Genomic DNA, 14,407 nt, shown 5'->3' with positions numbered 1-14,407 from the left:
TATGTTTTTTGTATCTCACACCCTTATACACCTTTATCCTAAGAGCATCCCTTATCTACGTTAAGCTGGTTTTAAATTAAACTTCATTGAAGTAACGAAAGAAATTGTAACTGCGCTGCTGCAACAAAGTTTGATGCATCTGAGAAACTGATGCACGATTGGAGGAGACAAGAAGATGTAAAAAAAAAAAATAATTAAGTGTAGCATTTTTGAACGGGCATATAAGTCGGGGTCTGATTTTATGAACGAGACCCAAGACTCAACATATACATGAGTATATACGGTAATGGAAACTACCATCTTGTCTTGCTTTTCACTTCAACACATTCCAGGTGTCCTGTGTAAAGTGTATGGAGCACTCCCAAGAAACCCCAAAACTCGCAAGAATACACAGATAACCAACAAAGTCCAAGCAAATGAGCATTTATTGAGAAAGCATTACACAGTATCTGTGAGACATTGTAGCCTGAAGTGGTGCCATGCTGTCAACAGTGGGTGCATTTGGGTGTGGCGTGGACATGAATGAATAAAACTTTAATGACAATAACATTAACTATGAGTAACATCAGTTCTAGCCTGATGTCTAACTCGTTTTGCATCTTCCCTCTTTTTTGACCAATTATTAATCAGATATGTGTGAAACAAAACATGAAAGAACAGTTTGTGGTCTCTTTACTTATAGATGACCACATAAGATATAATAAACTTGTAAATTAAAAGAAAACAATTTAATCTGAAGAACAGAGCACCACTCATTCTCGTACTTCATCTACAGTTTTACACAGTGACAGGTTGATCAGTGACACACATTGTCTTTAAAAGGCACATGCAAAAGCAGTTTCTAACGTCCTGCCAAAGTATAGCCATTGAGTAAAATGTAATGACTTAGAAGTACAATCTGTCACTTTTTATAAATGTTCTGTCTGTCTGTTCTCTGTAACTTATGTCTGCTGTGGATTTATTTAAAAATTTTTTTGCAGGTTGTACCTGTAACAGTGCCGGTACATTACGGACGCAATGCACAGGAGATATGTGCCACTGTGATGGCACGACTGGAATGTGCCAATGCAGGCCAAATGTTGTTGGAAAAAATTGTGATCTGTGTGCCCCTAATCACTGGAACTTTGGAATACCCGAAGGCTGCGAACCTTGTGGCTGCCATCCGTTAAACTCTTTTAGGAGTGACTGCAACATGGTAAGTTCCAAATTACATGTAGGCCTCTTCAATTTAAAATGGAGTTACCTGGTCTATTCAAAGTAACTATTGTCCATTTTTAAAACACTGCAAAAATATTATTTATGTACAGTATGTATGTAATTGTTTTACCACCATAATTTTTCAAAACTGCAACTCATAAAACGTTTTTTTTTTTTTGTAATAATTTCTTCTTATTGCATGTTTGTAGCAGTGTGCAGTATGCAGTAATGGCGGCATCAATATGGAGAGTAGCAGTGCTAAATACACAGTGTGGCATGCTGTATCACAGATTTAGTTTGATTGTAGTTTTAATAGCTATTTATAACTATTTATCAATAATGTAAGCAGTTATTAATGGTAGCTAAAGTTACATTGAACGTTAGCGCTCCAGTGCAGGTCAGCACAGAAGCAGTGTGAGGTTGCGTACCGGCGTGTGGTTCCCTTCAGGACACATGCTGTTCGGAGGCCTACACATTAGCCACGTGCACCTTAAGGATCAAAAAGGCCTAAGCCATGGTGGTAGTTAAGTGCTACTGAAGGAAGACGAGGATCGTTATTAATTTGCTGACATACACAAATTCAGTTGTGCTTGAAAGTTTGTGCACCCTTTAGAATTTTCTATATTTCTGCATAAATATGACCTAAAACATCATCAGATTTTCACTCAAGTCCTAAACATGATAAAGAGAAACCAGTTAAACAAATCAGACAAAAATATTATACTTGGTCATTTATTTATTGAGGAAAATTATCAAATATTGCATATTTGTGAGTGGCAAAAGGATGTGAACCTTTGCTTTCAGTATCTGGTGTGACCCCCCTTTGCAGCAATAACTGCAACTGAACGTTTCTGGTAACTTTTGATCATCCTGCACACCAGCTTGGAGGAATTTTAGCCCGTTCCTCCGTACAGAACAGCTTCAACTCTGGGATGTTGGTGGGTTAACTGCTCGCTTCACGTCCTTCCACAACATTTCGATTGGATTAAGGTCAGGACTTTGACTTGGCCATTCCAAAATATTAACTTTATTCTTCTTTAACTATTCTTTGGTAGAACGATTTGTGTGCTTAGGGTCGTTGTCTTGCTGCATGACCCACCTTATCTTGAGATTCAGTTCATGGACAGATGTCCTGACATTTTCCTTTTGAATTCTCTGATATAATTCAGAATTCATTGTTCTATCAATGAAGGCAAGCCATCCTGGCCCAGATACAGCAAAACAGGCCCAAACCATGATACTACCACCACCATGTTTCACAGATGGGATAAGGTGCTTATGCTGGAATGCAGTGTTTTCCTTTCTCCAAACATAACGCTTTTCATTTAACCCAAAAAGTTCTATTTTGGTCTCATCCGTCCACACAACATTCTGCCAATAGCCTTCTGGTTTGTCCACGTGATCTTTAGCAAACTGCAGACGAGCAGCAATGTTTTTTTTGGAGAGCAGTAGCTTTCTCCTTGCAAGCCTGCCATGCACACCATTGTTGTTCAGTGTTCTCCTGATGGTGGACTCATAAACATTAGCCAATGTGAGAGAGGCCTTCAGTTGCTTAGAAGTTACCCTGGGGTCCTTTGTGACCTCGCTGACTATTACACGCCTTGCTCTTGGAGTGATCTTTGTTTGTCGACCACTCCTGGGGAGGGTAACAATGGTCTTGAATTTCCTCCATTTGTACACAGTCTATCTAACTGTGGATTGATGGAGTCCAAACTCTTTAGAGATGGTTTGGTAACCTTTTCCAGCCTGATGAGCATCAACAACTCTTTTTCTGAGGTCCTCAGAAATCTCCTTTGTTCATGCCATGATACACTTCCTCAAACATGTGTTGTGAAGAGCAGACTTTGATAGAACCTGTTCTTTAAATAACACAGGGTGCCCACTTACAGCTGATTGTCATCCCATTGATTGAAAACACCTGACTCGAATTTCACCTTCAAACTAACTGCTAATCCTAGAGGTTCACATACTTTTGCCACTCACAAATATGTAATATTCAATTATTTTCCTTAATAAATAAATGACCAAGTATAATATTTTTGTCTCATTTGTTTAACTGGTTGAGTGAAAATCTGATGATGTTTTAGGTCATATTTTTGCAGAAATATAGAAAATTCTAAAGGGTGCACAAACTTTCAAGCACAACTGTACACAGGAGTAGAATTCTGTGTGTAGGTTTAGTGAGTTCAGTGTATCACTTACTAGTAATTAAGGGTAAATGAATTTCTCTTGAGCACAGTGAAAGAAGGTATAAAGAGCATTCACCTGATTTGAATTCAACATAAGGTAAATGTCTCTTCATCTTCAACAATTGGTTTATCTTTGAAGACGTGTACTAGAAGTGACAAAACAGAAATGACTACACATATAAGACTGTAGTGTAGCCATTAGAGGTGCTGCTGAGCTTAAGGTAAAGTGAAGAGTTGTGCTTGTTTTTGTACATAATTACATGTGTAGATGAACCTCCTATGGCTTGGGATTCTTGTGGAGGTAATTTGGGTTTTGGTGGTATGCTTGATTTCTGTGCCTATTTTACCTTTTAATAATTGTTGGATGTATTTTGTGTTGGCATTTCCTGAGGAAATTATCATCCTGTACTTACAGAAGGAAAAAGAAGATCCTTTGTTTTTCATTTTCTTCACACTTTTTTAAACCACTGTAAATACTGTATATAGTCACTTGTGCTTGTTTTTGCTATTTAATTGTTTCATTGCATGTAACCGTGTTTAACAGATACATGACACTGTTTGTAAAAAATTGGCACTCTTTGAAATAATCAAGAATTGTGTGTTTACGACATTGTTTTTTGACTTTGTTTGAAACTCTAGCCTACTGGTTCGGTTGCTTACGACTCCAGATACCTGGGGTTTAGATCCGTGTAAGGGGCCATTGCACTGGGCATCACATACAGCCTTTAATTAGTCAGGTTAGGTTGCCTGTGTGCCTTCTGCACAGAAATCAGTAGAGTATTTGGTTATGCATGAGACATAATTCTTAACAGACACTAATGGTCAGTCATATCTTAGCTGGTATGCAGTATTTTAAAGTAACTTTTACTCTTCTAAATTTAAATTTTAACCTGGACTTGGATGAGGTATAAAGCACAGTAAAAAAAAAATGAAACAACCAAAGCTCATTATATCTTTTTTTTTTTTTATTATTTATTAATTTTATTACAATCAATACATAGCAATCAAGTTTTTACAAAAAAAAAAAGAGTTATGCTAAGAACAGACCCCTGAGAGAGAGAGCAAGCCAAACGGTGTAAAATTTAAGGCTTGTAAACATACCTAAATCAACAAATTCTCTGTGCTTTATAAAATCATTTCAAAATATTACTGATTAGATCCTGCCATGTTTTGAAAAAAGTCTGCACAGATCCTCTAACTGAGTATTTGATTTTTTCCAATTTTAAATAATATAACACATCAGTTTCCCACTGACTTAAAAGAGGAGAGTTTGGGTTCTTCCAGTTTATCAGAATAAGTCTGCGTGCCAACAGTGTAGTGAATGCAATCACAATTTGTTTGTCTTTCTCCACTTTAAGACCCTCTGGAAGAACCCCAAACACAGCTGTTAATGGGTTAGGAGGGATTGTGAGTCCAAGACTGTCTGAGAGGTAATTAAAAATTTTTGTCCAGAATAATGTTAATTTGGAGCAGGCCTAGAACATGTGACCTAGTGAGGCTGGGACTTGGTTGCAACGTTCGCAGGTTGGAAACATTTTGGAGAGTTTTAGTTGAGACAGATGTGCTCGATATATAATTTTGAGTTGTATAATTGTATGCTTTGCGCATATGGAGCTTGAGTGAATTCTCTGCATTGCTACTTTCCACTCCTTTTCTGATATATTAATTGAGAGGTCATTTTCCCAGTGTCCTCTTGGATCTTTGAAAGGAAGGGATTGTAAAAGGATTTTATATATTGTAGAGATGGAGTCTAACTCCTTGAAATTGAGCAATAATTTTTCCAGCGTGGATGAGGGTGCAAGATGAGGAAAATCTGGAAGGTTCTGTTTAACAAAGTTCCTGATTTGAAGATAGTGAAAGAAATTTGTAGCTGGAATGTTAAATTTGGAATGTAATTGTTCATAGGATGCAAAGACGTTGTCTATATAAAGATCTCTAAGCAAGTTAATTCCAAATTTTTCCAGATATTAAAACTGCATATGTTTGTGAGGGTTGAAAGAGGTGGTTCTTTTGCAGGGTGCCACAGAAAGAAGCTTCTCCGTCTTAAAATGCTTTCTACATTGGTTCCAGATTCTAAGTGAGTGGAGCACAATTGGGTTATTAGTGTATTGCCGATAACGTGTGTTTATTGGAGCACAAAGCAAGGAATACAAAGAAGTACTGCAGGATTTTACTTCTATTGCGGTCCATGCCTGTGTATGTTCTTCTATTTGTGTCCAGGTTCTTATCGACTGTATATTTGCCGCCCAGTAATAAAACTGGAAGTTAGGTAGAGCCATACCGCCTTCTACCTTTTGTCTTTGTAGAGTCGCTCTTTTGATGCGTGGATGTTTAGAATTCCAAATAAATGAGGTTATTGTTGAATCTAATTGCTTAAAGAACGATTTATTAATGTATATTGGTATGTTTTGAAATAAAAAAAGGAGCTTAGGAAGAATATTCATCTTAACAGTGTTAATTCTTCCAGCTAGTGTGAGATGAAGGGTTGACCATCTATGCAAGTCTTGTTTAATTTTTTCCATGCAGACGACGAAATTTTGTTGATAAAGAGCTTTATGTTTACTTGTGATGTTTACCCCGAGGTATTTAAACTGTTCTGCAATGATAAAAGGAAGGGTGTCTAATCTAATATTATATGCTTGCGAATTCACCGGAAAGAGTACACTTTTATTCAGATTAATTCTGAGACCAGAGAGCTTTTGAAATTCTGTGAGTGCTGCTAAGACTGCAGGCACAGAATTTTCTGGGTCCGATATATACAGTACCATGTCATCAAAGCTCATTATATCTTGTAGGCCGCCTATATCACTTGGGATATTTCTAAAAGTTCAGTGTTTGTTCAAGTTAATAAAAAAATGTGTACTATAGAGTCGCATTTTACAATAAATTAATTCATTCATTTAATATGCAAGAAGAACATAGCCAAATTCTGGTAATTTCATGAAAAGTCACTGTGTCTCATCTGACATATGGAGTATAATGTTTGTAGTCTGAGAAAACAGAGAACTCAATGAGACTTGAGAGGTGCACGTAAAATAATAATCACATAAATCGTTGTTGTTGCAAAGAGAGCATAATGTAAAGGCTCAAATAAAGAGATCTACTTGGCAATAAAAAAAACATTTTTTATTAACAGAAATATTTTATTATACAATATGTAAGGTATCTCCCTGCATGGAGTTTGCATGCTCTCCTCTGTGTCCTCTTGGTTTCCTCCAGGTTCTCTTGTTTTCTCCCACAGTCCAATAACATGCAGGTTAGATTCCTAAATTATTCCTTGATGTGTGTGTGTGTGTGTGTGTGTGTGTGTGTGTGTGTGTGTGTGTGTGTGTGTGTGTGATTGTGATTCCCGGGTTGCCCACAGTTCTTTTGCACCCCTACATCGATAGTCATGGACTAGATGGACTAGTGCGAATGACAACATAGAAGAACTAGATTAGTGCAAATGTGCAAAATGCTTTAATTTCCAATTAGTCAAAAAGCAAAATCCTACCAATAAATAATCCTTTATAAAAACTGTAATCGAGTGAACGTTAAAATTCAGTAGATAAACAATCCAGCAAAAAGGTTAAAATAAGTCAGAATCTCTCCATAAACACCATCATGAGCTTCAGTCAATCCATCTAAAATGACATGTCCTCTGCTGAGCCTCTATGGCCTTCTCAGCAAGGAGAGACGTCTTCAAGCAAGCGCAGCCAACTATTAACTGGCTTGTGTTTCCGGCCACAATTCTTTGGTATCCGCAAGCCCTGCTCCCTTCTCCCACCTCCATCCATTGGCATCTGTGGGATCTTCTGGAGAGGTTGGTAGCTCCTGCTCCCTGGATGTTCAGCAGGAGTGACCCTACCCCGTGACTGCCGTCTGTTCTCTCCGAGCGGGGCATTGTCCTGCATGCCTCTTCTCTACAGCACAGGCTCTGCCATGATCCTGAATCCTCTTTTCTTTTCTTTTCCTTTTAACCTCACAATTTCTCTTTTCCTTTTTCTTTCTTTCGCTCTCCATTTCTTAGGGTGCGGCACCCTAATTATCACCCATGGAAGGGTGATGGGGAACAGCTGTGCTGACCTTGCCTACATCTTAACAGGTAATTGGGTCACATCCACACCAAACACCCTTTGGCCATGCAGCACTGCAGGCACACACACCCACAAAGCCTGAGGTGCACTCTTTTATCTAAAAGCTGCCACGGACCCTTAACATGCATCATCACAGTGAGTGTATGCATGTGTGTGTTCACCCTGGAATAGGATGGCGTCATCTCCAGGGATTGTTCTGGCTTTGCATCCAATGACTGATGGGATAGGTGTCAGCTTACCCACAACTCTGATCTGGATAAGCAGGTTTAGAAAAGGGATGGATGGATGGATGGATGGATCTGCTAAATTGTGTGTTGTAGCTCGCTAACCACTTGTAACTTGGTACACTCAGCTCTTTAAACTGGTCTGTTTAGCTTATCTGCGGTGGGTTGGCACCCTGCCCAGGATTGGTTCCTGCCTTGTGCCCTGTGTTGGCTGGGATTGGCTCCAGCAGACCCCCGTGACCCTGTGTTCGGATTCAGCGGGTTAGAAAATGGATGGATGGATGGATGTTTAGCTTATGCTTATCTAGAATTATTACACTTTTCTGCTCTCTTTGTGTAGTCATCTTGCATACTAAACTATGTAGGCAAATTGAATTTTCCCCAGCATTTATAATTTAATTTCTTTGTCATTTGCAAATTAAAATTAATATTGAAGTCTTCATAAAATATATAAACATATTTTAAACAGTGCTCCGTGTGCACATGTGTTGCTGAAGTGCATGGTCCTCAATCAGTTATATTTTTGGTGCAAATGCAGATATTTTTTGTATTGTACCATGAGACGTACAGTAACAGAAACACTCAGACACCTCATTCACATCTCATTCTTTGTGCATGATTTCTTGCATTTTTTTTTTGCTCAGTTTTGTTGATTGTTCCAAATACAACATATGAACTATAGCTAGAATAGATATTTGTTTCCTCCTCAAGTTAACGGGTGTATTTAATTTACTTTTTTCTTTGTTTTGAATTACTTTTAGTTTACAGGACAATGTCACTGCTTACCAGGATTTGGAGGTCGCACTTGCTTTGACTGTGAAGCAAACTATTGGGGTGATCCCAACATAAAATGCAGAGGTATTATCAAACGTTAATTAATGATATCTTTATGTATGCCGATACAGAACATGTAATTGAAAGAAAAATTGAACTAAATAACTGTGACATAAAAGAGCTCTGCACCATTCATGATTAAAACACTTTAGAAGCTGTGCTCTTATTCTTCCAGAAGCTGTTCAGTAGACATTTGGAAACTAAACATAAGGGCACATGGAGTTTCTCTACCGGGAAATTGCTTAGTTACTACAGTTTAAATGAAAAAAACTATTAAACTCTTCACTAGAAAGAAGCATTTTAAAAACTAGAACTAAGTCTTTAAAACTTTAAGAACCTATGCACTTATTTCCTCTGAGATGTTCCTTTGGGGCAGTAATATGAAGTGATTTTGTTTGATTGCCCGGTGGTAGGCTTGGCACTGACAAGGGTTGAGCCAAAAAGGAATCCTCAGATCTGTGAGAGAATGCCATACTGACAGAGAGAACTTGTGGATTCCATCATGGTTAGACATGGGCTGCCCAGGAGTCATGAGACCTGTTTATGTAGAAGGTGCTCTAAATTCAAAATACAGTATGGGAAAGAAACCAACAATATTTCTTTAGGATATAAGGGATAAAACAGGATATCCACATAGGGTTAAGGTAGAATCCTCCTTATGTTTAGCAATGACAAGCAGCAATGGGTGCCAGGTCTTTCAAATTCAGATTTGAACTGTGATGCTTCAAAATCTTCAGATTTCATAGATCTTGAAGTAACCGTATAATGTTTACACCTGCTTCCTGCTGAAGCCACATTGAGTATGAAGAGGGCGACGTTAGGCCAAAGGCTCACAGGTGGGTCAGTAAAAAGGCCAAAGAATTTTGGAGTGGGAGTTAAGTGAAGATGAGAAGAGATATACACCTTTTATTTTTCTCTGACCATGGGAAAAAGTGACAGCAATCCCAAAAAATCAAGAGGTCCAAATCTGTAGAAGACAGGTCTGCTCAAGCCCTTTTTTATCTCTTTGCTTGTTACTTCTTATTCTCTTATTGTGTGGTCACTCTTTTCTTTGATTAAGGACTGACATTAGTATGGACAACATCAAGCTTGTACAGCACTTGTTCTCAGGAGGCAGGCACACTCAGCATGTAATGCAAAGGGAAAAAAAGTTATGTATGTGGAATCTGGAAGTTACTTATTTATAAATGTAAAATGTGTCCGAGTACCATAACTGTAGAAATATAGAGAGAAATGGAGAAAAAGGCACAATTGGCAGTGGCACAGGCATAGTACAAATTATGAAACAGGACTCAGTTGGGATAGTTCCCTGGAGGCTTTGCTAGTCGCTGTTACTTTGTCAATGGCAGGTAAATTGAACATAAGTCCTTGCAAAAAATGTCCATCAGAAACAGGTAGCTCACTGGGAAAAAATATAATGGTATTAAGAAAAAAAAAACAACTCGATATCACTTTAGATTAGGTGTCCTTACTTACGCTGTACTTACTGTGTAATTACCTGTATAATTACAGAGTAACTAAGTGTTGTTACATTGTACTTACTGTGTAATACAGTGTAACACTGTAATTAAGCACTCATTTGTAATTGTTATTTCACAATTTATAGACATACGTACTGTGAACTGGGACCCGGACACAGGCAGACGGACAACATAGTTTCACCACACACCGTTTATTTACACAAATTATTTACAAATAGTGCTCACGTGCACCCCCAGTGCCTCTTGCACCGTTCCCCCAAATGTCCAGGCCTCACAAGTCTAATGCCTCTCTCCTGGCCGCCTCCCGTCCTCTCTCCAGCTCTGTCCTCTTCCACCCGACATCCACTGCTGACTGAAGGGAGACGGCCCCTTATATGGGAACCCGGATGGGCTCCAGCTGCTTCCCGGCAATCAGTTCGAGCCACACCCCAGTGTGGCGGAAGTGCCGGCTGCGCACCCTGGAAGCCGTCCGGGTGTCCCCTGTCGTCTTCCCCCCAGGGCTCCAGGGATATGCAGGCATTGGGGCGCCGCCTGGCGGTGGCCATGGGTCCCTACAGGGCTGGGCTTCCAAGCCCTTTACCCAAAGCCCCCTACATAACCAGGACGGACGCCCCCTCGCGGTCTGGAGGAGGCACAAGCCCTCCTCCGGTCCTCCTGGGCGACCACAGTACTTATAAAAATTGGAATAACAAATACAATTGAGTACTTAATTATATCATTACACTTTATTACACAGTAAGTACAACATAATAACACCTAATTAATCTATAATTATACAGGTAATTACATGATAAGTACAGAGTAATGAAGGACACCTAATCTAAAGTGATACGAAAAACTCTTCAGGACAGTTAAATCAATTTGTCCCATAGCCCTCCTTAAAAATGAGAAGCCCTACTGTTCGCTTGGACCGAACTAATTTAAGTGTTCAGCAAATTATGTTAATGTTTCCAATGAACATGATAAAGGTTTTGATATACAGTAGTTGTCAAAAACAAAATACCTTTTAATCTTATGTAATTATTTTTGTCTTTTTTTGCCATTTGTCAGCATGTGACTGTGACCCTCTTGGGTCTTCCACTCCTCAGTGTGATCGTCACACTGGAAAATGCATTTGTGTGGAAGGAGCTACAGGACAGAAATGTAATCAGTGTGACCGCGGATTTACTGGGCATTTTCCCAAGTGTATACGTTGCCACCACTGCTTTCAACAATGGGAGAGCATAGTGAATCATCTATATGAGGAGATCAGGAGAATTGAGCAAAGAATTAAGCATATCGAGAACACTGGGGTACCCTCTGATACCCTAGACAGACGCATCCAAGAACTTCAGGAAAAGCTTGTCCAAATTCAGAACCTTCTCAAGGACAGATCTACAGAAATGATTTTCCAAATTGTCAGTGAGTCCACAAATAATTTAAGGTATGAACATTTTATCTTTAATCTGAGTTTTGTTTTGGGTTCCTTAACTGTAGTGTTCTGTGTATGGTGTATAGGTTTAACTGTGAGACATAGAGACACGTAGAAGTTTGGTAAAGAATGCCATAATGCAGTATGAAAGTATCTGGGAAGTGTAAACTATTGCAGCTTTCAAGTTTTTAAAAAGGAAAAGACAAATTTGAAAATTCCCATAAACTCATCCCATTGAGGGTTGTGACAATGAACAGAGTTGAGCAGATCAAGCTAACCTACACCCAGCAGTAATTCTGAGGGTATTTCTAAATGCTCCTAGACCAGCTGAAAATTATTACCAATCTAAAATGTCCAGGGTCTGTCCTTGTCACCTCTTCCAGTGGGACATTCTTGGTAAACCCACACTAGCTTTGTGCCCAGACCACTTCAGCTGGCCCTACTGAAGACAATTTTAGTAGGCCAAAGAACTATTATTACTTACAGAATTACTAGTCCTTTAGGAAACCTTATAGCCTTGGACTACTGAACTACTGTTATTTTCCCACCCAACTCAAATAAATGGTTATGTCAACTCCATAAATCACATGGGTTTATAAATATGGATTAATGATACCGTACCGCTATACATTTATCTCCAGAGAGCAGAAGAGCCTTATCTGCTGCTAGGTCTGGTTTTACTATAAAGGACATTGTTTTGTGTGTTATGGTGTTGCCAGAAGAAAAACAATAATCAGCTTTACAAATAAGTGTATTGCTTTTCCTTTCATAGGATGGAAATTTCACAAATTGATGGACAACTTCTACAAGTATCAGATTCTCTCAACAGTACCAGACACCAGGATGAACAGTTACAGAATAGATTACACAAGATGGAGACTGAAACACGGGACTTAAACAACACTGTGAAAATTCTCCATGACAAGCTGCAGAACCTCCTCACATCTGGAACTAGTGGTATCATAAAAGCCTTATTATGTTACTACTATTAAATGGAGGAAAGCCAAGTGTGTAAATCAATTGATCTTAATGCTCTAAACTGTATCACATGGCAGATCCCATCCCAAAGAGTTTGAATGACCTTTTAAGTAACATATTTTTATTGTGCAATTTTCAGGCAAATGAAAGGCTTTGGCACATACAGTGATAGTGAAGGTGAATTATGGCATAATAACCTATAGTTTCAAGGCCACAATTTTACTGGATAAGAACATGATGATCTTTATAATCAATAAAAATCAATCCGTTTGTTTGTATCGTTAGCTTAGATAATAGCTAAATTGCCCCCAAGATCATAGCCAAGACATTTTTAAAGATTATCACAGTGTCCATTTCAGCTGTACAACATAGATTCCAGATTCCAACAATCCTTTGTGTGAATTTTTTGCCTGCTTTCCTTCTTGATTTCCCCACCCTCTAATTTCCACTAGTTTTACTGATTATGGGGTTTGCTAGTTCACTAGAAGAATTCTTTTGGATCAACTTTAAGGATAACTTGGAACATTTTCAAAACCATAAGTAGGGTTAGGTTCCTTATCTTAATAGGAAGCTTTGGCTTCAACCACCACTGTATGCTTTTATTCAAAAACAGTGTTTTTAAACACAGACAATCTCCATCCACACTAGCATTTTCACATTGTTTACGAGAGTATCTCTGCCCACACTAAAACAACTAAAAATCCATATGGCGTAGACAATCGCCTACACTGGACATGCATGCATTAGTGGAAGAAGTAAGAGGAAATATCCTTATTGAAGGACCATGAGGTTTATCACTAAACTGTAGCAATCAGTTAATTATTTGCTTTTTCCGTATATATGCAGTATTCAGACTGTACAAAATGCAATTTACATACATACAGGTAAGCAACACAACAAGCGCCATGGAAAGTAAACTTCTCTATGTCTGCTAATTTGGAATATGACTTTCTTTCGTGATATGTAACCAATCAGGGAATGAGCTATTATAACAAACAGGATCCAGTCAGGAAACAACCACATAGTACAGTACAAACCAATCAGAGCTCAATTAAGGTCTACGTTTTCATAAATGTTCACTTTCATCCATCCACATTACAACATGAAATAACAGGTATTATTGTTTTATTAACACTGAGGCTGCATTTTCAGAAGAATACGGCTCTGGAGGGAGTTTTCAAATGTCTCCGTTTTCAGGGGTAAAAAACATCAGGGTAGTGTGCACAAAAGGAGACTAATATCTGCACTTTTAAATGAAAATGTACTAATGTGGACACAATGGCGTAGCAAGGGCAGGCTGAGGGGGCAGCACATTTTTGGGTTCGGCATTATTGGCCAGAAGGCTCAGTACAATTCGTGTGTAAGCAGAAGGGTTTGGAAAAATATCACTCATGAATGAAAAAAGTAAAATTCTCTGATTTTTATCCACAAATGCTTCAAAATTAATTTCTAGACTGTCCTTCTGTGACGGTTTCAGACACAACAGTTGAAATTTATGAGGCAATAACAAAAATAAACATAAGCTTTACAACGATAATAATTTCTAGGAAGATAAACAACTAATTTACAATTTATAATTTAGTTATTAATCCAAATGCGTTCTTGCTCTGCACACAAAACATCCCCACCTATCACTTGTGCATTACGCTGGTTGTGGTTTTCGCAGCATAATTATATTAAACTAATAATTAGAACACGGCTTATCAGTGCGTCTAGTCTATATTCTTGTCTAGTTGATGCTTATAAATAATTATATGTGAAAAATTATGGCTGTTTCTCTATATATGAATAAATCTATGCAAAATTTACCTTAATTTTTCTCTATACGCCATTTTAATTTTCTGTTTAAATAGGTTAACATATTCAGACATGTCGGAGGTCAGCAAATTGAACTCTAACTACGCCACTGTGTGGACATAGCCGTAGTCACAGCATTCACTTTGGTGCTCATCAGTACTTCTGGTGCTGCAATGTGTTCTTTAGAGTGTCATAACAGAAAGAGCAATAGACAGCATGT

The 14,407-nt window shown here is 38.4% G+C and overlaps 1 protein-coding gene across 1 annotated transcript in view; it reads left to right on the top strand.

Annotated features, from left to right (window-relative positions):
* The window catches only part of lamb2l (laminin, beta 2-like), a 161,469-nt gene that overhangs the window by 126,382 nt on the left and 20,680 nt on the right, over window positions 1-14,407 (top strand). The window contains 4 exon segments of the mRNA XM_039771057.1: window positions 981-1,195; window positions 8,448-8,544; window positions 11,052-11,424; window positions 12,185-12,369. Coding sequence (XP_039626991.1) covers window positions 981-1,195; window positions 8,448-8,544; window positions 11,052-11,424; window positions 12,185-12,369 — 870 coding nt within the window.

This window comes from Polypterus senegalus, chromosome 12 (assembly GCF_016835505.1).
Source record: "Polypterus senegalus isolate Bchr_013 chromosome 12, ASM1683550v1, whole genome shotgun sequence".
Lineage (NCBI taxonomy): Eukaryota > Metazoa > Chordata > Cladistia > Polypteriformes > Polypteridae > Polypterus > Polypterus senegalus.
This window is presented reverse-complemented; position numbering and strand designations above follow the sequence as displayed.